This window comes from Phoxinus phoxinus (genome assembly GCF_949152265.1).
Source record: "Phoxinus phoxinus genome assembly, chromosome: 9".
NCBI classification, from domain to species: Eukaryota; Metazoa; Chordata; class Actinopteri; order Cypriniformes; family Leuciscidae; genus Phoxinus; species Phoxinus phoxinus.
The window spans coordinates 5,385,007-5,408,840 of record NC_136884.1 but is presented as its reverse complement, the minus strand read 5'-3'; the positions used below and the strand labels follow the sequence as shown (position 1 = coordinate 5,408,840).

Here is a 23,834-nt window from a genome sequence, read left to right as displayed (position 1 = left end):
CTGAAATTTACATTGTTATTCTCTTTGGTTGAACTATCCCCTATTTTATTTTTTATTTTTTTATGAAGAAAAAAGAAATAACAGTAACACAAATACACTACTGTTCAAAATATTTTTTCGTTAAAATAAATTAATTATTTTATTCCGCATAAATGCATTACATTTTATTTCTGTTTTTAATTCTGTTCTTTTGAACCTTGTTCATCAAAGAAAAAGCAGCGAATCAGCATATTAGAATGATTTCTAAAGGATCGTGTGACACTGAAGACGGGAGTAATGATGCTGAAAATTCAGCTTTGCATCACAGGAATAATTTACATTTAAAATATATTAAGCAGTTATTTCATCTTGAATGGTAGTGCATACTCAAGATAATCTTGTTTTATTTGTTAAATGCTCAAAATACTCTGTCATTCTCTGGTTGTAGGCCAGTGCCCTGCCGGTCAGTTCTCTGCTGACGGTTTCCGCCCGTGCCAGCCGTGCCCGCTGGGCACCTTCCAGCCGGAGCCGGGCCGTGTGCTGTGCTTCCCCTGTGGAGGAGGACTCTTGACTAAACACATGGGCAGCACGTCCTTTAGAGACTGCGAAGCCAAAGGTATGATGCAACACTGCAAAATAGCCACATTTCTTATGTCCATATTTACTTTGTATTTTCACCTCCCCATATCTAGTTCACTGTGCTCTTGGGCATCATTATAATGCCAGCACGCACCGGTGCATCCGTTGTCCGGCTGGAACTTACCAGTCTGAGTCCGGACAGAACTACTGCATCACCTGCCCTGGAAACACCACTACAGATTTTGACGGAGCTAACAATGTATCTCACTGCAAAAGTAAGGCAGATATATGCAAATCCATTCACAGATCCCATGATAAGCAGTGTATTCACGGGTCTGTCTGTTCTTATGCAGATCAGCTATGTGGCGGTGAGCTGGGAGATTTCATGGGCTACATCGAATCTCCCAACTATCCCGGTGACTATCCATCTAATGTGGACTGTGTTTGGACCATTAACCCTCCGAACAAGAGGCGCATCCTTATTGTTGTACCAGAGATCTTCCTGCCCATTGAGGATGAGTGCGGGGATGTTCTGGTCATGAGGAAGAGTGGTACGGTATACTTGTCATTTTGGATGCTAGTTAATTATTGCAAGCAGGAATGCAAATTATTGAGCTCCTCTTCTCTCTTTTTAGCCCTGTCCACTTCCATTACAACTTATGAGACATGCCAAACCTACGAGCGACCAATCGCCTTCACCTCCCGTTCCCGCAAGCTGTGGATTCAGTTCAAATCTAATGAGGGTAACAGTGGAAAGGGATTTCAGGTTCCGTATGTCACTTACGATGGTAAGTTACAGATACAGTCCAAACACAACTACATGTAGCCACACACATTCACATACTACATTCGATGTTGCCCATGAAATCTCATTTTTGCCCACTAGATATTTTCTTTTTTTCGGACCATTCTCTATAAGATGGTTGTGCAAAAAATCCTAGTAGCAGTTTGTGAAGTACCAACAACCCTGCCACGTTCAAAGGCCTTTATTCCCCATTCTGATGCTCAGTTTGAACTTCAGCAGATCGTCTTGACCATGTGTGCCTAATGCATCGACCTGCTGCCATGTGATTGGCTGATTAGATATTTTCGTTAATGAGCAGTTGAACAAGCATACCTGATAAAGTAGTCAGTGAGTGTGTGAGTAAATGCCTATATTTATATATATACGTAGAAGTAAAGGCATTTAGACAGTCACTACACAAATGAGATACATTCTATAAATTGTAAAAAGTTATTTATGTACATAAATAATACACTATATTTACTAATTTCAGTTTGTGTGTGTTTGTGTTTTGTCATTATAGAAGACTACCAGCAACTTATAGAGGACATTGTTCGAGACGGTCGACTTTACGCCTCAGAAAACCACCAAGAGATATTAAAAGTGAGCATTTATTTTCACTACAGTAAGTAACTGTAGTCGTACATAACTTTATATTCCTCTTTAAATGCCATGTCTCTCTGTTTTCAGGATAAGAAGCTGATTAAAGCTCTGTTTGACGTGCTGGCCCACCCTCATAACTACTTTAAATACACCGTGCAGGAATCAAAGGAGATGTTTCCACGTTCCTTTATCAAGCTGCTACGCTCCAAAGTCTCCAGGTTTCTACGGCCGTATAAATAGAAACCCGAACATTTCTTCCACGACCCCGGCTCTTTCCCCATCTCTCTTCCTGTCTTTTCTCCACTAGCTCCCAGAAGGCCTAACTACTGCAAGAAGATAAAGACGTTTGGCCTTCTTCCTGTCTGAGATTTGTCCATTTGTCCCTTTTTTTGTCTTTGTATGTTTTTTGTTTGCTAATATTTATGTGCTTGATTGTGCAAAAGCCCTCTTTGGATGTTTGATATCTACAGTATATATTTGTAAGTGTGTGTGTGTGTGTGTGTGTGTGTGTGTGTGTGTGTGTGTGTGTGTGTGTGTGTGTGTGTGTGTGTGTGTGTGTGTGTGTGTGTGTGTGTGTGTGTGTGTGTGTGTGTGTGTGTGTGTGTGTGTGTGTGTGTGTGTGTGTGTGTGTGTGTGTGTGTGTACTTACAAAAATTATGTGCAAGCTTATGGCTTATTAGGACACATACAGACACACACAGATATATATATTCTTGTTTGGAAAAGGTTATTTTCATGCCCCTGACGTGCACAAGGGGTTTTAATATCCTAGTGCACTTAAAGTAAGTGGTTACTTAATGAGAAAGTAATCACTTTCTGTTCTGACCACAAAAAAATAAAAGACAAAGCCAGACAAGTGAAAGATAATAATAAAAAAACAGGATAAAAGACAAAAACTACCTGTCAGTATGAGAGTTAGAGTTACGTGTACGTTGTTTAACTAGTATTTGGAGCTTCAACTGCACTTGAATTTTATATTGTAGAGAATAAGGAAATATAAGTTGCTTTTTTCGTTGTTGTTTTTGTTTTTGTTGTATAGAGATGTTTTACCTTGGTTGTAGAAACAAGAAATGTCCGTACTGCCCCTCTACAGGGATACAGAAAGATATTCTCACCTCTCCCTCTCCTGAAAACAAAACACACTTCATAATAATCTCAGTTTAGTATCAGAAAAGTATTAATGTTGAAGTGCCATCTGGTTTTATTGGGTTTGAATAAACTCGACAGGTATAAGATTCATTTCTATAAGATTACATGATGCAACGAGTTTGTCATTAACCTGCGATTTAGATTTTGAGAACATTTTGAGAAATTGTAAATATGGTGATCATTTTTTGGCAGACTTTTTTGCTTGAGCTTGTTGTGTCTTTAAACTCATAGAAATGGTGAAGAGTTTATTCAGACCGACTCCATTTTGGATTTAGAGACTTAAGGTGTATTACATAGCTATATCATATCTATTACATAGTAATTGCATATCACCTTTGTGCTGTGCACAAAGACACATATTTTGCTCTTGTTGTTGAACTGTGGATGAAGATTAGAGGCTGTTTGTTGAACTGATGTCATACCTGAAGTATGTGAAAATTACCCGTCACAATGAAATCAAATCACACGACCACATACATCTAGATGAGCCATAAAGTCACTGAAATACAGATAATATCTGTATTTCACAGTGTTCTGCGTTGTTTTGCATATATTCCAGGTGGGAGGGAGGGGCGGAGTGATCAATCTAAAGCTGCTTATATATGAGCACTTATTAATGCTTGTATTCGTAATATCCACATATGGACAGGGAAACACATTCGCTCATGCATCGAGCATAAATAATCATACAGTCATGCATGTACACACAAATGCTGTAATACATATTATGCTAGCACAGTAATTTATGATTTGTGAGATAACCGCAGGTTGTAGTTGATCCTTTGTGTGTATGTGTGTGTGTGTGTGTGTGTGTGTGTGTGTTAATCACATATTGTTGTCTCATTTGATTACTAAAACAAAGGCATGTGACTGTTTGAGGAACTGTTGCCATTAGCAAAGAAGAAGAATGTGTGACATGCACAAAATACACACACAAACACACACCTTGATGGCTTCATACACAGATTTAAGTACTTTTCCCCTCAGATGGAGAGAGTGACTCAGACTGCTGCTGGTGTGATTTTTAAGCTTTATGAATACAGATGTGTAAATGATGTACAAATGTTAGTTTTTTTTTGTTTTGTTTTTTTTAAAGTTAATATTTACAGTAGAAGGAGACAGTATGCTGGGACTGTTTTGGAAGGCTCTGTTGAATTAAATGCTTTCCACCACGGTGAATGACCACATTTCAGAAGAATAAACAATTCAGCAGTGTGATATCAACCCCCGAAGGTGTGTAGAAGAGAATGGGAACTATTGTTAAGACCTCACTTTATTAATAAATCATTAAAATCTCACGCTGTTCGTTGTGCTGTTGTCTTTCATTTAAAGCAATTGTTGCTTACTCATTATTTATGTAGCCTATTAGTTCAATCTTTTTTTTTAAGAAGAAAAAATAAATAAATGAAAACACCCTTATGTCACCTAACGCCATTTTGAATGATTTGTCGGCCTCTTGTGGTCATATTAATAGAGGGCTATCATCAGAAATCATGCCGTTTTCTCCCCACAAAGGGGCAGTGTGGACCAAGATTTTTGCTTTTCAAAATATTTGAAATAATTTGAAAACTAAAAAGGTTGTTATTCATATTTCATATTTTTTAAATAGGTCTACGTTTTTGTACCTCTTTATGATACAGGTTTAAAACGCCACTACTACTTTAATATGACATGCAGATCAAGGTCAGACAAAAATACAATCTTTGATTAGACAGCACAGATATAGATGGCACTGGCAGATCATATAAAAAAATCAAGCCATCCTCTGACTGAAATAACTGACTTGACGGATGGGGCTTGTCACGTGAATATTAATTACATGACGTTTACCTTGTAGACTCCTAACTGATTGGATGAAAGAGTGACATTGGTTAAGCGGAAAGACTCTGCATCTATGAAACGTCCAAAAGTCATTTTAAGTGTATAAGTTACTTAAAAGTGCCCAACAAGATTGTAACATCCCAGATAGCAAAAAACATCCACACGGCTTCTATTTGCCTCCGGCCCTAAGCTGTCGGCTATAGGTGCGTCCCGCTGGCGGGGATACAACGTTTGCCGCCGAATACGTCACTCGCATTTCTAGCGAGATGCCGCCGGCAAATCGCCGGCGGTCCGACTGCTTCATTTTCTCTGGCGGTTGCCTCTGTCTAATGGACTGCGGCCGGCTGGCGGCAAGCCGCTTTAAAATACTCTTAAAATAGTTTTGACATGAATAGACTCAATGAAAAAGCTAAATTCTTCTTCTTAAGTTCTTCATGCTTTAAGTTTAAAAAGTTTAAAGTAAAAAAAAAAACTTTATTTTTTTCCAATCTTAATGTTTTATTTTTGTTTTACCTTATCAGTATTAATTAGCAATTGTGATCTGTACAAATGTTTAAGAAATTGTAAAAGTCCCTGTAGAGATTATTACAAAAAAATATTAATAAAATCTAAACACATTATGTCATTGATAAAACATAGAATGAATGCGCAGTGTTTTTTTTTTTTTGTGTGTGTGTGTGTGTGTGTTCAGAATTATTTTGGGCGGGGCTTATAAGACGGTGGCGCTATAACAAACACATTCGCGTCAATTCATCACTCTACTCGAGTAGTACAGTTCTACTCGATCGCAAAACAAAGTCATCGACGTCGACTACCATCATTTAGGTAAGTACATGTTTCCTTTGTGTTTAACGCAACTGTTTTTAGTTTATATATTTAAAATCTGTACGTTAGTCATCTCAGTTCTTGCCGAACAAGTCAACGTTAGCCATGTTTACGCAAAGTTGCTAGGTACGTTACGTTACAGTGGCGGCGGCTAATATGGGCGCCAAAATTGCAGATAATAAATGTGTACTTAACTTTAAATACAAACATATAATATAAAAATCAAATAATTTACTCATAAAATATGCTGGCTGGTTGTAATTTGGCGAAAGTTTCGAAAGCCGTTGGCGGCCATTTTTTTTAGATGTTTATTGAGCTTTAGCATTAACGTTAGCTATAATCGAGAGAGTCAACGCACGTATTTGCTCTGTAACGTTAGAACAGAAACAGCTGTCGTTGTACTCTGGTCCACCAGACCCTCCGGAGGGTTTCAGAGATTTCCCCATCTGGAACTGCTCCTGGATAAAGGCCGCGTTCAGCGGTAGGCCGTATAAAAAGCCTCGGCCTAAAATAATACTTATTTTGTTAACCCTTGCCAGAGCGTGAGCTTTAAATAATAAGATTAAATTTGAACTATCTTGAAAAAATATACATCATTAGAAAGATATAATACGCAGGTTTCAGTATTTGACCATTATTTTATTCTGAGAAACAGAAACTTATAGTTACAGTTATGTATTATTTTTTTACAGGAATTATGGAATAAAAAAACCTAGACCTCAGTTGCACATAAATTAGCTGTTATTTTTACGATTTTATTCTAAATAGGAATTTTTACTGAAATGTTGTTTTTAGTTTTCAGTCATAGACAGTTTCAACCGTGAAAAACTTTAGAAATTATGGATTATAACAATGTGAATAGCCTGTCGTTAGTCACTCTAATGCACACAAAAGAATAGCATATCTATGAGCCATAAACCAGAATGGAGAAGTGCAAATGTCTGCATTGAGAGACTGAGACTAAATGGGGCAGTTTGACCCATTCAGTCTCTTAATGCACACATTTACACATCTCAAATCTGGTTTATTGCTATCTATAATCACCAACGACTGGCTATTCACTGTTATAATCCCTCATTTCTTTCACAGTTCTTCAACTTCACAGTTGAAACTGTATCTAGCACTGAAAACTAAAAACAAAACATTTCAGTAAACATTCCTATTTACAATAAAATCATAAAAATAACAGCTAATATATGTGACAGGTGCACCTGAGGCTAGGTAACGTTAGCATGCTAGCTAGCCACTATACACAAATGTATGAGATTAAAACCATGTGTTTGCAAAATTACTTTATAACGCAAGTCGAGTGTTTTATATAAACTTTTGTGATCTGGTTTGGCTTTGGATAAAACAATTAGAGAGAAAATATATTATTTTCTAGTATTATGCTCAAGGATAAATTATATCGATTGCCTTTACATTATGAATATAATCTCATTATAATGATACCTGAACATAGTTTGAAGAACACACATACATCGTTACAATCATGTTTATTGAGTCATAAAACATCTTTATCTGAATGTAACAATGTTTTTTTTAACGCTATTGTGATTTGTAATTCTGTGAACTTCTGTACATTTTATGTTTGAGGACAATTCTGTGTTCACTTAAATCACTACACACTGTTTAACACTCACTGTTCCACATTTGGCTGATCATTTTTTTTCCCACGTATATTCCTAACATTAACAATGTGGTTTTGTTCACATTTTCTTGCAGATACCTTGACCAGAGCATAACCGGTTATCTTCACCCAAGAGACCTACTGTTGGACAATCTTTTTGGCTTTAAAGGTAAATGCATGGTTAGTCACAATGTCTGATGAAGAGGAGTCTAGTCTTCCAGATGCACCAGCTGTTCTGAGCTTTGAAAAAATCATAACGAGTAATGGTAACGAGTTTTCCGTGCTGCCCGATGCTCCAGAAGCTTCATTCATTCTAGAAAACCAGGAAAACGTTCAACCATCTGTAGACTTCAGAGCTGGTATGTACAATGTATTGCTGTGATGCTTAATTTGTGATCATGCCACTAAACTATACCCTTTGTTTGATTTTCACATTTTTGTTTCCTATTTCTCAGAACAAGGTTTCTCACCAGTAGTCCAGTCTCCACTTCTCAGAGCCAACAGTTTGAGTACAAGTAAGTGATGTTATTTGTGACATTGTTTTGTCTTAAACTATTGCTTCTATTTAAGATGAGGAATCCTTTTATGCATAATCTGTTTTTCATTAGGGCACTTGACTGCCCTGGATGAAAGGTGTCTAGGTGTGTTGTACAATACAGTAAATATATGCAATAACTTCTAACATATTATTATGTCAATTTATCAATAGGAGAAAGTCATCACTCAGTGATTGGCCCTTGGACTCCCCTGAAATAACGTGTACAGAATCAAGTTTTCAGCTATGAAGGTATATTCTAGACCTATATCTCTTAATATAGTGATTATATAATTATGTTAGTCGTAAATTTGACTGACTAAACCCTGCAGAATCCCTTTTCTTTTGTTATGTAGATGTCCAGAGATTCAAGACTGAGAACCAAGCCCTGAGGGAGGAGAACCAAGCCCGGAGAGAAAGCAATGCACGAGCAGGTGAGAACATGGCACTCTTTCTTAAAGTTTACATATTTGTGTGTAGTGTAGGTTCCAAATTACCATTTGCCTATCTTTTTCTAGCTTCAGATGACAGCAACTCGCTTCAAGAGCAGGTGAAGCAAGTTGGGACAATGTTGAAGACGTTTGCTCGCACTGGGCAATCAGGTACGACTTGCAAACAACACCTGTGTTTGTTAGATTAATTCCCACTGGGGCCACCTATACATGTAGTAGACCAAGATATAAATGTCATAGTTTTGTAGTTGAGGGACCAGGACTGACTACTATGTTCTTTTATTCTGGGAATCAGGAACGATTTGTAAGTGTGCTGCTATTGTTTATAATGCTGTAGGTTAATCTAAAGTCAAATTAAGATTGTACACTGCCTATTCTACAGTCTGAATTCAAAGCCTGTCACATTTTATATTTATGTATGAGAAATGTAATTTGGGGCACTTTTTTTGGATTTTCAGCTACGTTTTTTGGCTATCAAATGTGGGAAGGACCTAAAGTCAACAGTGTGGAGAATGCTTCAGAGTGTCTTCTCTAATCGCCTTTCCGTTGATACAACTTGGACTGGTGTTGGGGAAAAAGCATGTTTTAGAGACCTGTTCCTGAAGACCATTGTTCAAAGTAAGTTAGATATTCTTTAGATATTTTTAGATAGATGTGTATGTGATGTGTATTCAAATGGAATGACAGATCTGTATTTTCTACAGGGGCCATACGGAAGAACCCGGCAACCCAGGATGCCACTGATGAGGCGGTCCAGGTTAATGTTATGCGTTACCTGAAAGGAGCATCTGACCGTGAAGGTGGAAAAAGGCGCCGCACAGCTGAGAGGGACCCACAGCCGACCCCTTAAACCTAGGCTGACTACTGACACCCCAGCATCACTGACAACTGGAACACTCACTACCCTGCAGTCTGTAACAGACTACACTCGACCAATCCACTTTTTTATAAAAAAAACTTTTTTTTTTGTCTGGTCGATATACTTGGTAGTATTTTTCTTAATGTTTTTTTGTGATTTTATTGTTTGTGTAATATGTGTTAAATTGTGAATTAAAAGCACTCTTATACAGGCGCACAAGGAATCACTGAAGATATGCTAATTTGTGTTGCCTATATTGGTGGTTGGGAAAAACCACAGAACCTGTAGTCAGACTTGAAACAATTATAATTACTTACTGTCCTGCAATTGTTAACTCACTACGCCACGCATATCGAACTACTCCAGACATTCACAGTGTAAATCTTGTGCCCCAGATCAGCAATGCCATTATAATTGTCTATTCTACCCCAGAGCCTTACTCAATTATTGCCACTTATCCTATTGTTAAGAATTGCTTGAAAATGTGATGTTATACCTGAATTTATTTGGTATCTTGCGCATTATTTGGTACCATATATCTTCATTACTTGCTATAATGTTTACTGGTAATTCTTTTCATCCCATAACTGACCTCTTGATAATATTAAAAAAATATTTTAAGTGATATAATTTGCTTATAAGGCTGTTTTTAAACAATATATAATTGGAAACTTGCATGTTCTTTAGTGTGTACATTATGTATATATGTATCTTTTTTGTTATATTTCATTGAGCTGACATTTTGTTTCAATGACTATTACTGTACTTTAAAATGTGGAATTAAAACGTCAAATGGAAATTTATCTGGTTTGATCAATCATTATTCTTGATAAACTGCATGCTATAAATATTTTATATATATATATATATATAATAGCGTTTGCCTCCGGCGGGCCGCGAAAAAGCTGCCTTTGTTATAACTGCGGCGAAACGGCGGTTGACCTGCTGGCCGTCAGCGATACGAAGGCGGTAGGAAGGCGGATGCCGCTTTTAAAAAAGCGGCTGCCGCTGGCGGTGCGCCGGCAAACGTGTTTGCGATTACGCCATACTGTCGCTTCTACTACCGCTGGAGAACCGCCGGTGGCCCGCCGACTCATTGCTATCTGGGATGGATTAGCGTTATTATGTTTGAAAGGAATATTGACTTGATAATGCTTTCCTCTCGAATGGTTCTGTGAATACAATTTATCAACAACAAACGGGTCTGCTATAGCAATAGTAAAAGGTTGGATTATGATTATTAATGAAGTTACATGACGAAGCTCTAAGCCATAGTAGGATTCGCCAAGAGGAGGGGAGAAAGATCCAGAGCAGCGTTGGGGGAGTGTCTCCGAGCGCGACACACACACACACACACACACACACACACACACACACACACACACACACACACACACACACACACACACACACACACACACACACACACACACACATACCGGGACACCACGCGACTCCAGTTCAAACAAACCAGCGCGAGCCTCTGCAAACAGGAGCCGTTGCGTTTTCACGCTCCTGCCGGTTATGTATTAGTCTTCACCTGCACATCTCCGAAAACACATTGGCGTTAGACTTGAGTTTGAAAAGGTAAGTATTTTCTGGTATGTAAATCAGCACCGCATATATTTTGAATATGCATGAATTGATATGTATAAGAGAGTGCGCTGTTATAAATGATGCTCGTCTGTTTGGAAAGAAGAGACAGTTACCATAGATACAGTCAATTCTTGAATACTTGTTAAACATGAGTGATTGATTTTTGGCATTGATATTATATTATGTGTTGGTTTTATTCCTTGTTACCTACACCTTCCAAATCATGTTTATCTGGCAAAGGACACCTTGCAAAATTAAACTCAATTGAAAAGCAAATTATCATGCAATCTATCCAATCAAACTGGTAGTTCGTTTGGGCTCTTTTTGTGAACCATTGTTACACTAACAGTAAAAGTGCCAACAAGTATGTGGATATTCATTTTTGGACATAATACCATTTTTCTAACATGGTTTTTGACATGTAGCATGGTAAATATCATGATATTCTTTGAAATACTACAGTTAATCAATATGGAAATCATTCAGTACCATGATATAGATCTAAGTGCCATCGTGATTCCATCACTTTATTATATGGTACCATCATATTAAAACATTTTTTTACAAGAGTAATATATTATGTTTTTGTTTTAATCTGACCATCTACTGGACTATTAAAGCTTTTGTCCCACATAGTTTTACTTAGTGTGCTTAGTCATCATCCATCTTTTATGAATTGTTATCATTATTCTTTTCACACACAATTTTTTTTCTGTTTGTGCATGGTTTGAGCACTTACGCATTTCTCAAGGAATGGAGTAGAAAGCTTTCAGCTTTTTCCCTACTTGTTATGTCAGTTCAAAAATAACATTTTAGCTCCCCTTTCTTTCAGCAGGCTTTTGTGTCCTCTTTCCTCCCAAACAATTGTCTCTGTTGCATCGCATCTTTTTTTTCTCCTCCCGTCTTGAAAGTGCAGGGAACTCTATTGTTAGACATAGAAATCGTGACAGAATGGTTACCATGGCTTTGTGTAAGATCTCGGCGCTAACACACAGGAGAGTGGGACATACCGCCGCCAACCGGGCGTCTGATTGTGGGTTTTGATAATATGCCTCTGTCACCACTCACATCTCCCTTTATCTTGTATCTCGTACCTTTTTTCCCTCAGGTGTATTGTGATTGAGGGGAAGCATGCAGGCTCTCTATCCCAGCAGCAGAGGCGTACGGTGGGCCAGCCACTGAATACGGTCCTGGACATCCCAAAGACTTGCACAAGACAATCTGATCCCAGCTAAAGTGGAATCCAATTAAGCAAACACCACCGGACAAGGACGTGTGTGTAAGAGAGGAAGAGATAGTGTGTGTGTGTGTTGCCATGGCTTTCACACTTTCGGAAATCATGGCAGCCCGACGACAGCAGCAACAGTCTCAGAGAGGAGGAAGAGGAGTGGTGGAGGTGGACGAATACAGCTCCAACCCAACTCAAGCCTTCACCTTCTACAACATCAACCAGGGTCGCTTCCAGCCGCCTCACGTCCACATGTAAGAAACTCGCATGTGCACATTTTGGTATGGGTCACTATGCTTGACTAGTTGTCCGACAACCGATTCATTTTTAAAATAAGATTTTGGGATTTTAGCAGCAACACTTTAATTTGCACGCTGACAGCATGATTTGCTTTAACTGACAGGTTGCATGTTAAAACACCACTTCTACAGCCATGATGAGCATGTTTAAGTCAAAATTGGTGTTAAGTCAAAATTCATGCTGTTTTTTAAGAAGCTTATGCCATGAGCGTTGTGTTTTTAAGATACCAAATGTTTCCTATGAAATGCTTCAAGTTGGGTTCATGTGAATATCGAGAACATGAATTATTCAGGGATTCCTTTAAAGAGACTAGTTTGTCTAATTGTTCAGAGAAACAACTAACTAGTTGCTTTTGAAAATATGTGATGTTTATCCATGAGTTTTTTTTTTTTTTTTCAGATGGGCCATATTTCATTGTTTCTCTTTTTTTTATGCCATTTTACAAAGGAAAACAGGTCACCGCTATTATTTGCAAATGTTTATGAATATCTGTGAGAGTGTACCTGTGTGTGTGTGTGTGTGTTGTCGGTGGAGTCTGTGTGGTCGACCCAGTAGAAGATGCTCTAAAGTGGGCCATTCTTATTCAAAACTCTGCCGTGTCCCTCAGAGACCCGTTTCTGCCAACGCAACGGTTTAATCCGCAAGAGAACGATATATAACCTTATGTATTCCCACTCCTCTCTTTCTCTCTCTCGCTCTCTCTCTCTCTCTCTCTCTCTCTCTCTCTCTCTCCCTCTGTCTATCCACAGGGTAGATCCGTTACCCCATGACTCCCCCAAGCCCCCGGGCTACACGCGGTTTGTCTGCATCTCCGACACACATTCGCGCACTGACACTATTCAGATGCCGTACGGTGACGTCTTACTGCACACTGGAGACTTCACAGAGCTCGGCCTGCCCAGCGAAGTCAAGAAGTTTAACGACTGGCTCGGTGAGAGGTTTTTTTATTTGTTCTCTCCCTTAAACTTTTGCCAGCTGTTTGACTCAAAATTGGATATATTTTTTTGCAATACTTTTATGGATCACTGCATCATTTGACTAATTCTGCATATCTTTAAGCCATTTTCGGCACTGATTTTGTGGATTTAAATGATAAAATATGTTAAGCAGAGCTAAGAGAACTGCAGTCTTACTCTTAGCAAAAAAAACATAATCAGATTATACAAAATGCTAAATAATGAATAATGATGCATGTTCAAGTTCTACAGAAGCCTAGATCTTTTGAAAAAGGAGTTCATGTACTATGGAAACATACAGTACCAGTCCAAATAGACTTATTGGAAACGGTTTATTCTAAACTTTCACAGATTTCTGATGTCCTATATGCTTTTACATGTCAACAGTAATGTTTATAAAGCCTGTTTCATAAACTCATGACATCAACTTGACCTGCCCAGTTCACACCGTGTAATAAGGCAGACATAAAATTGAGAAAAAGGACGCATTGAGCATTAAAATATTAAATGTATCACCATTCAAGCTTTTTTATTTATGTTTTATTTATTTACATTTTTAATTTGATGTAAAACTTGATCAATTATTATAATTTTATTATTAATATCACTATTGGAAATAGAGCACAGAGATCTTTCAACATAAACCATATGAAAAATCCTGAAAAAGTAACAAGCTTTGATCAAATAATTTCAGAATATTGTAGTGAATTTGAATGTAAATTCAAGTCCTTTTATCACTAGCAGAATATCTAGATGTCATGATGTTTGTTTGTTTTTTCTATTTATAACTTATTGTACACATGTGCATGTCCAAAAACTACGAGAGAGGCTCAGTGATAAACAGAATAATAAAGATGTCTGGTTGTTTGAGGGGAGGGAATAGAAAGCAGCAGATCTGGATAGATGGAGGGATGGAGGTTAGTCAGCGGGGTGCAGAAGACACCAGTCAGATTAAGACTGTCGCTCGTGTGTCTCATCCTCTTCCCCGCTATTGATTCTCTGCTGTCCTGCCTCTCTCTTTCTCTCCGGCACGCCGTCCCTGTGCCAAAAAGGAAGTTTGCGTGTTTGTTCTCGCGTTTGTCTCCGTATAAATATTTATAACGTGATTCTTTTTCTCATCTCTGAGTCTTTGCTCCTGTGTATCTGAGAGAACTCGCAGCGCACATGCTTCCTTTATCCAGCAACAATCCTCAGAGATATGATTTACTTTTTACCTCACAATACTTTAAAGTGTGTGCCAACACACACTATCACATGGACTTCCTCATATGGCGATGCTCTTAACTCTAACCCAGTCTCAAGGCCTCCTTGTCAGTTTTATATTTTTCTTTCTCGCTTCGACACTGATATTTGCAAAATCTGTTCCCTCTCTTTTTGTCTGGGCTCTTTGAGAATGCTTGAATGTGTCAGCCTTAATATTTTAGCCAGTTTGGGTTCTTCAATAATGGAGCGTCACCTTAGACTAAAGTAGGTGTGGTAAATGACAATACAGCATTAGCGTAACTCGAAGGAGGTGTGGAAGTACATGAAAGATGGTTTATTTATTCAGTAGATAACATGGATTCCAAAACCTAGTTATCACGTATATATAAACCTACAACAGAGGTTTACATAGTTATGCTGTTATGTGTCCTAGTTGTTTCTATATTGTGTGTTTTAGCACTGCTGGAATGGGGAAAGAACAGCGATGTGACTTAACGATTGAAGATATCTGTCTTGACTCTTGTGTGTGTTTATATAGACAAAAACATTGCGAAATGGATTGCCGTGGACTGTAGGTGAGTGATAGACTTGCGTTCACTGATAGGGAAATAAACTAAAGTCTTTTAAAGCCACTTTTTGTAATGTCTATTTAATGATTTTTACCTGCCTTCATAGTGTGGTTTCTTTATCTTCATTTACAGGCTTTTCTCAGTGAATATTCATATATATATATATATACACACACTACCATTCAAAAGTTTGAGGTTGGTAAAAATCTATTGATTTTTTTGATAAGTCAATACAGGAAAAACAGTTTAAATTACAATTTAAAATAACATTTGTATTTTAATTTATTTAAAAATGATCATTTATTTCTGTGATGCAAAGCTGAATTTTCAGCTGCCATTACTGCAGTTTTTAATGTCACATGATCCTTCAGAAATCATATATAATATGCTAATTTACTGCTCAAGAAACATTATCAATGTTGAAGACAGTTATGCTTTATGGAAACTGTTATAAATTTTTTTTCAGGATTCTTTGATGAATTCAAAAGAACAGCATTTATTTGAAATAGACATTTACATTATATAACATGTCTACTGTCACATTTAATAGGCGACATCCTTGTGGATTAAAAGTATTAAGAAAAACAAACAGTTCACATCCTTCATATCATAATTATATTTCCGTTATAAATCGTTTGACCTTTTGACCACAGTTGTGACCCATTCTGAAATGTTAATGGCCATTCAGTACCTTTAAATCTATATGTGAGCTTTTTTGTCATTTGACTAGATGACAAAAATTGTAATCTGTCATTAATTTTAAAAACTAAATGATTTTAGCATTGTCTCATCTGCCCAAACCGGTCATTTGAACTAGTTCAGAAGTACAGATGTTCATGAATGAACAGTGCTATTGTATGAATGGGTAGCAGAAGTGTAGGAGCGCAGTGTGATTTTAAGCAAACCTGTATCTTTACTGGTCTCTATGTGTTTATCGGTCTTGAATCTTTTGTATTTTCCTGCTGAACAACTGTACTAGCGTGAGGAACCATGCTTGTATCCCTCAGGCTTACACCGGCCGGAGAACATGCTTGAGGATCATGTCTTTCTGGGGGTCATAGTCATGAGTGAAATCTGCTGCAGTGGCAGGGTGTTTTGCTGAAGAACAAATCAATAGCTTTACTAAATTATGTCAATTTAAGAAGTTTCGAGCACTCTAAGGATTCACAGGTGTTTTCTGAGAGTTTATTAAGACAACTTGCGCATAGGTGAGGCTGAATTTGAAGTATGAATCTGTTTTCGCATTGTTTCTCACTGTAAGTCATTATGTGCAGAGAAGCGTGTCTGAAGTAGATATTATACTTTCTTTCTCTCAGGTCAGGAAGGTTTGGTAGTTCCCCGTCTTGTTCTGTCCTGTCCACATAATGAATAATAGATTAGCCCAATGGTGATGTGACAGCTGCGTGGGCTGTGTGAGATGTGTGTTCGAGTGTGTGGGGTGGAGGAATCTTGGGAGAAAAGTTTATACCTTTCTCAATCCTTTTTTTCCCCATCTCTCTCCTCTCAACTTTGGAATTTTCCCTCCATTCTCTCTCTCTCTCTCTCTCTCTCTCTCTCTCTCTCTCTCTCTCTCTCTCTGGTCTGTATCTGGAGAGAAAACCGTCATGAAACTTTAATGTGCTCTCTCTTTTTCTTCCTTCAAGCTCTACGGCTCTTTTTTTCAGTTTTTTTTTTCTTCACCCTGCCATGGGTTTAGTCAGCTGAAGGTTTAGCCGTGGATTATTAACAAGGAAGCTTGACACTGCTTACGGTTTTTCACTTAAAAGTGTATAACACAATCTCAGGCATAGATTAAATCTTTGTGTGGCTGAATACAGTGTGTCTATGGATCTATGTGTATGGCATATCATTTGTTTAGCACTGTAACTAATATTAATATCTTTTTCATCTCATTGCTTTCTTGAAGTCAGCATGAAACAGAAGTTGTGATTAATCTTTTCTTTCATATTGTAACATATATCTGAGTTAGGCGGCTTCTTGAACAAGAAAAAATGCTTGCTGCGACATGATTTTTGTCCATCGGTGGCAATTGATTGGATCGTTGGACCATTATGGTTTTTCTATTGGTCGATCTCATGTGAGTGACAGGTTGTTCCGCCCTCACTCTGTAAAACTGTCATCAGAGAAGAAAAGAGATGTTGCTGATGGAGGGGGGGAGTTATTTTGATGTAAGAGTACAGGGGCACATGATAAAAAAAAAAAAAATCCTGCAATATTTCGAATTTATCATTTTGATTTCATGGTGACTTAAAAGACTTTCTTTGCAATTATTTACCTGTATGATTAAAAAATGTTCTCATTTTGAAGAAGGTATTTCTCTTTTCCATGACATTACAGTGTCCATGACCTGCCAAGATTCAAATGTGGATACAAGCACTATAATGCTTCAGGTATTTTGAAGTATGATTAGGAGCAGATCAACATTTAATGCAAAAAAAAAGTTTTAATGGATTTCTCCACAGAAAAAAATTACTACGTACAATAGTAAATAGAAAAACCGGTTACTTATGCATGGGTGATGCTCTGTGTGTGTCTGTCTGTGTGCTTGTTGTAATATTGTGTGTTTACATTTCACATGGGCACATGAAGAAACACAAAGAACACCTACACCGTTTGTGTGTTTGTGCATGTTGGCAGAAAGATTCTTCACTTCTTCAAAGCGTCACTGTTTTCTCTTGAGCCGGGATTATGGACTAAAAAAGATCTAAAAAGAAGGAAGAGGGTGAACCGGAGGGTTCAAACAAGTGAGAAGCTTGAACTAAATAAATCAAATGTCACGAATATGCTTTAAAGGGGTCATATCATGAGAAATCAAATCTTCCTTGATCTTTTGAAATAAAAGCATTCGATGCACTATGAAAACATGAACTCTAACAGAACGCAGTCCAATAAGACTGTCTATTGAAATTAAGCTGGGAAAAAAAACTTGGTCTGTCCTTCCTTAACTTTAACATCTGATAATGTAATTTACTGTAGGCTTTGGCCATGAAAAATTTGCAGGCCAAAAAAGCTTTAAATGGGGAAAAACTAAATTCGGTTTAAAGAAAAAAGATTTTATTGGTTCAAATAGGCAATTTCCACCCTTTAAATATAAAGTGATTATTTTTTTTTTTTTTACAATTTGGCCACCTGTAGTCAGAACGCTGTTTTCATGTAAAATCAGCATCACCACAGTCAGACTTTGATTTTGATCCCATCTACAGTTTGTTCTTACATAATTTTTTTTTGTTATGAAAAACGAACTAAACAAACGATTAATCAGCATCATTGTGTAAGAAAGTCAGAAAAAATCTGTTAAAACCCATTAAAAGATGTATATGACAGAAACTTTGTAAAGAGAGGCAGGCGCTTTCATATTCTTTTTAATGTATTGCAGTGACATGAATTATTTATCCAATGAATACACTGCAAAACGCAACATGACAGCCTGACAGTTTTACCTGAAGAATGAGATGGAAAACTGAAATGTTTTTGTCTTTTGCCTAAAATTGTCAAAATCTGTATTCTAAAGATCTGTGGTTGTCCATTTATATTTCACAATACACCCTGATTAAATTTCATTTGTGTAAAATGCACAGTTATGCCGTTGGCAGATACTTTCTCAGTCAGCCAACTTACAAGAAAGTGCACGTATCACGTAGGTGGCAAACGTCTCGCAGAACGTCTGCAGCATCACACACACACAGTGTGAGACAGCTCCATAATCCTCTTGAATGAGCTCTGAATTTTGGAGGTTGGAGGATTTGCTCCATCAAAGTCCAAAGACCACCCACCAGAACAGAAATGACAATAGCACTCAAATCCGGACACTTCCTCTGGGCTTATGCACCTCTAAAGCCCTTATTTTAATGGTCCACAGCACACACACACACACACACACACACACACACACACACACATCAATGCTGCAGCTCACAAGACATGTTAAGAGTGAGATGTTTTGTATGGCAACTGCTTATTGTGTGTGTGTGTGTGTGTGTGTGTGTGTGTGTGTGTGTCCTTAGTTGTTGAACATGCTATTCTCGCTGCACGTTTGCCTCTGTGTGAGCACGCACGGGCCTGCATTCATCCACTTTAATTGCGCTCTTTTTGAAGTGAAAAGAACAGAAGCTGTCTGTCAGATTCACAGTGAAATTTAAGCTATTGCTGCCTTGGAAGTGCTTTTGAAATCAAAGACAAAGAGCCCAAGAAGATAGAAACTAATAACAACAAGCAGCGCACACTCGTCCGTGTGTCCGGATTAGGCATTTTGGGCTGAAATCGGCATGCTTTTTTCTTTTCCATTTCCCGCTCCTCCTCATCACAAAAGCTTTGGGCTCGTCTTTTCCATCCTCCCTCTTGCTGGCGTTTTGTATTTGTGTGATTGATTGCTTCCAAAGACTTTTTTTTTTTTTTTTGCTTTGTGTTTCTAAGAGAATGACTCCATTGTAAAATGGTGATTCTCTCTGTAATTCTGCCTTTGAAGGAGTCTGGCCGTTTGTGGAATCTATATGAGAGAGAAAGGGAGCGCGAGAAGGAGAGAAAAGAAAGGCAATGAGTACACGTAGATGAACATATGCACCGGGAGATTTTCACACTTTTGCAGTGCCTACACATGTACGTGCACAACATAAACACGATATGGAATTTATCTTTTTTTTTTTTTTATGCAAGGACACACGTAAACAAATGGCTGTATGTTGTGAGAACATAGACGAATAGAAGGACTGTGGGTCATGATCCCAATATACAGATGGCGTTGAAAAACAATTCTAAAATGAAAATAATTCAATGCAACTAAAAAGGACAGAATGCTCAAGCATACCTGTTTTTTCTTGTCATAGTCGCAATGTTGCCCATTACAGTTCGGTACAGGCATCAGAACTACATCTTCTTTTGTGTGTGTGACTGGGGGGAATTTCTTTTTTACACATTTAATAAGCTCTTCAGCTGGTCAACACACCATTATGTAGGCTACACACATACACAGTATTGTTTTGGATGTTCGGTAAGTTCCGTCTCAAAATGGGCAATACGTCGTAAAAGCCGATCAATCAGGTTGTGAACATATCCCTATGCCTTTAGGTTCGGTGATAAAAATGCCAATCTGAACTCTTAAGTGGACCAGCACTAACGTTTTTTGTTTGTTTGTTTTTTGATCTGGACCAAACGATCCAAGCCAACTGAACTACAAGTGTGAACACACCCAGTTAGTCCTGGTCCGCTTAGCATTCACTTTGGCATTCTAACACTGAACCTAAAGATACCAAACCTAAAGGCATAGAGACATGTTCACAACCTGATTGATCAGCTTTTATTACGTATGTTTCACGACGGAACTTACCGTAAAACAATGCTAAACATCCAAAACAATGCTGTGTGCTGAGCTAAATGCGCACGTTGTATGTGCGTAGCCTACATGGTATGTTGACCAGCTGAAAGCTCTTGAAAAACTTCTAAAATAAAAGGAGACAAAACACCGTCACACACATCAAGATCTGCTGCTTTCAGGGGTCTGCTTGTTTGGTGTGCATCAGGGTTCACAAGGCAGCGTTCACACTTATTCAAATGAACCACACTAACAGAGCAATCGCACCAAGGTTTGTTTAAATCGAACCAAACATGCCAAGTGTGAACACACCCTAATTGAGCATAAGTTCTGTCTCTACTATAGGTATAAGGTAGTTAAATTGATTCAAACATGGCCAGCCATAAAAATGTTTTTATTTATTAAAGATCATTGCTTGCTTTTGCATGCTAAACCAATTTGAATATAAGGTTTTTGAAGCAAAATCAGTTGAGAACCACTGAAGTAAAGTACAATGCTGAGACCAATCAGAATGAAGTATGCCTTGTAATATTGACATATGTCTGAAAAATGTACAGTATGTTGAGTTATGAAGGATTTGACATGCATTAGAAGATATGAACTCTCTAAAATCTGCTCGGAAATCAGATCCCAGTAAAGCAAACGTCTGAGCTTGAAGATAGTTCTTTATTACATGTATTACAAAACTGTTAAGCAAACATGAAAGCTATCAGAGCTTTGCCTCTGGAAGGAGGCTTTAAATCTGCAAGACTCCTGTGCTGATTCTTGTAAAGCATCTGCCACGGACACATAAAACTCGCTCTTAATTTTTGTCCATGTCTTACTTTTACGATCATCTCCCAGCGATGGTAAAATTGTGCTTATGGATGCAGATTTTGAGAGGTGCCGTGGAGTATTGTGCGTGTGTTAAGTGTCAGGAAAATTGCTGTTAAGTCACACGTTTTGAGCATAAGCATGTGCGAGGGACTGCGTGTGTGTGTGTGTGTGTGTGTGTGTGTGTGTGTGTGCTCTGTCAATTTTGTTTTTTGCAGGTCCTCAAAACCAGAACCCCCCCACATCCTTCCCGCCCACAATTTAATTGCCGCTTTTCAGGGACGCGCTTGGCTGCGTAATTGTCAAAACACAGGCTGACTGAACTCTCCGTCACACCTCAAACCTTACACTTTCTGACGCATCTCATCTCTTTTATGACACTTTTCAAATAAAGGGAACATTTCCAGATGTTTGTCGTAATTTCGCCTCGGATCCGCAGGGCTGCGGGGAGAGCGATTTGGAGAGAGGAGATTTGTGGGGACAGACTGTCTTTGTGTTTGTCAGGCGTGGACAGGTTCGCTCCCCGGTGTGGTGAATTTTATAGAACCGTGAAAAAATGGAGATGGAACGAGGAGTAATAATATTTGTGCTTTTATTGATGTCAGAATTATGAAGTGCTATATTAATTTGCATTGTTCCAGAGAGGAGGTGAAAACAAGTTCTTTAAGAGTCCAGCATCATGTTCTGATTTACAGCAATGCATTGTGCTAGCCGAGAAACACCAAAGTGCCAATATAAACCAACTTAATACCTCAAGGAGAATGATGTAGCCCACCTTATTGGCAGGCCCATGTGGCATCTGTGCCCGCAGAAAGAAGCGCAGGTTTCCTCTGTATTAATCCGACTAGTGCTACACATCCCCCTTCCCCTTATGTGCTCATTTATTAATTTTTTTTGGCTAATTCAACTATGGTTTTAGGTACCAATAAAAGTGCAGTCTCTGTTTAACACACGTGACTGTGTTTTAAATCAAATTTTCCCTCAATTTCATGAAGAAAATGCTAATTTTGTCTGGACCTGCTGATTTGTTTAAGATTGGTTCAAGGCTTGTAAGTGAAAGGTTATCACTTGATCCTTGATCAAGACACTTTGCTCCAGATAGTTTATTGTCGCTAAAGGGTTCCCACAGTGATGGAAAAAATGACAGGTAAATATTTTTTTACAAAACAAGGATTTATTTGAGAATTTAAAAATGATAATAAAAGTGCTGGAACATAAAACAATCTAAAGTAAAATCTAAAAAAGCCATGGTAATTGCTGTAGTGAAAATTGATTTTCTAGTTGTTCTTATCTCAGATCAGATACATTTCTTTTACTGCAGTGTCTTAAAAATGAGTCAAAAAAGTCCTTATCTAGTAACCACAAATGACTCGGAAAGTTATGGAGATTTGTTAGTAAAAAAAAAGCGTGGGTGTTGCTTATCATGGCAACATTGCATGAAGGATGATATATAATGAAAGAAACATCATAACCCTAACGAAGGCACTGTATCATGACAGCTGTTTTCTCTTTCCTCAGGCACTCTGCCCTACGAGATCAAAATCGTCATAGCCGGGAACCACGAGCTGACGTTCGATCAGGAGTTTATGGCAGACCTGATAAAGCAGGATTTCTACTACTTTCCTTCAGCCTCCAAACTCAAGCCGGAGAACTACGAGAACGTGCAGTCCCTGCTCACCAACTGCATCTACCTGCAGGACTCTGATGTTACCGTCAGGGGCTTCCGCATCTACGGCACACCGTGGTGAGTGTCTCTCTCTCTCTCTCGCGCGCGCATGCTTTCTCAAGTCTTTCTGTCACCATATGCTGTTGTGTTGTGTTGTCCCTTCCCCCTCAAGTCTTCCTCATTTTTTTTGCTCCTTCTTCCCTTTCTGTCTATCTCTCTTGTTAACACTTCTTTTGCCACCCTTTCATGTCCTGTGATTTACCTCTGTGCCAGTGTGTGTGAATAACTATGTGTGTTTGTTACTTGCAAGCACTGAATTCTAAGTATAAACGCAAATGTATTGTAAATGCATGCCAGGTAATTGTTTGTTTTTTTATGAATTTGGCCTGTACAATAGTGTGTGTGGGTGTATTTTCTAAACTTGCAGGAGCAAAAATGTCCTTACAAGAATAGTAAAACACAATGACACCACATGGAGGTGTCGCTAAAATGAAAAACAGATTCATATAGGGGCTAAATTATTGTTTTCTTTCATAAATGAATAAATAAGACACATTTTAATAGTCAGTATGAAGTCTGATAATATTAATACATTTATAAATAATAATGTATTATTGTAGTTTGTTATAATAAATAAATGATAATAAATAATTAATAATATGTATAATATATAAATGTGTGATGTTTATCATATAAAAACAAATTATAGTAATTATATCATTAACAAAGCATTTTCTTGAAGAGATAAGGTTATAATAATAATTATTATTGTTGTTGTTATTATTATCCTCATTATTATAGCTATTTTATTTATTTATATATGGTTTATTTTAGTGATACAGGTTTGGTTTATTTTAGTGATACAGGTTTGGTTTGGTGTGTGTGTGTGTGTGTGTGTGTGTGTGTGTGTGTGTGTGTGTGTGTGTGTGTGTGTGTGTGTGTGTGTGTGTGTGTGTGTGTGTGTGTGTGTGTGTGTGTG

General features: G+C 37.9%; 2 protein-coding genes and 1 long non-coding RNA gene across 9 annotated transcripts in view; all 3 read left to right on the top strand.

The window, feature by feature from the left end:
- Nucleotides 1-4,392, top strand: part of scube1 (signal peptide, CUB domain, EGF-like 1) — a 65,339-nt gene extending 60,947 nt beyond the window's left edge. For all 4 annotated transcript variants that reach the window (XM_079623783.1, XM_079623782.1, XM_079623785.1 and 1 more), the window contains 6 exons: nt 428-595; nt 672-833; nt 912-1,109; nt 1,194-1,346; nt 1,866-1,945; nt 2,033-4,392. In XM_079623783.1, coding sequence (XP_079479909.1) covers nt 428-595; nt 672-833; nt 912-1,109; nt 1,194-1,346; nt 1,866-1,945; nt 2,033-2,185 — 914 coding nt within the window. In that variant the 3' untranslated portion in view covers nt 2,186-4,392. The remainder of the gene's footprint in view (nt 1-427; nt 596-671; nt 834-911; nt 1,110-1,193; nt 1,347-1,865; nt 1,946-2,032) is intronic.
- Nucleotides 4,393-5,626: 1,234 nt separating this feature from the next.
- On the top strand, nt 5,627-10,018 carry LOC307004772. Of its 2 annotated transcripts, XR_013799133.1 has the most exons (8): nt 5,627-5,740; nt 7,466-7,729; nt 7,826-7,885; nt 8,080-8,157; nt 8,262-8,339; nt 8,424-8,507; nt 8,816-8,975; nt 9,062-10,018. It is a non-coding gene; the product is annotated as an uncharacterized lncRNA (long non-coding RNA). The 2 variants fall into 2 exon arrangements; XR_013799134.1 differs by lacking the exons at nt 5,627-5,740; nt 7,466-7,729 and having other exon boundaries at nt 7,754-7,885.
- A 524-nt stretch (nt 10,019-10,542) lies between these two features.
- mpped1 (metallophosphoesterase domain containing 1) overlaps nt 10,543-23,834 on the top strand; it is a 40,974-nt gene continuing 27,682 nt past the window's right edge. For 2 of the 3 annotated variants that reach the window (XM_079622782.1, XM_079622783.1), the window contains exons 1-4: nt 10,600-10,803; nt 11,921-12,294; nt 13,090-13,271; nt 22,708-22,933. In XM_079622782.1, coding sequence (XP_079478908.1) covers nt 12,128-12,294; nt 13,090-13,271; nt 22,708-22,933 — 575 coding nt within the window. In that variant the 5' untranslated portion in view covers nt 10,600-10,803; nt 11,921-12,127. Of the gene's footprint in view, nt 10,804-11,920; nt 12,295-13,089; nt 13,272-22,707; nt 22,934-23,834 lie in introns of all 3 variants that reach the window. The other variant, XM_079622781.1, reaches the window with a different exon arrangement.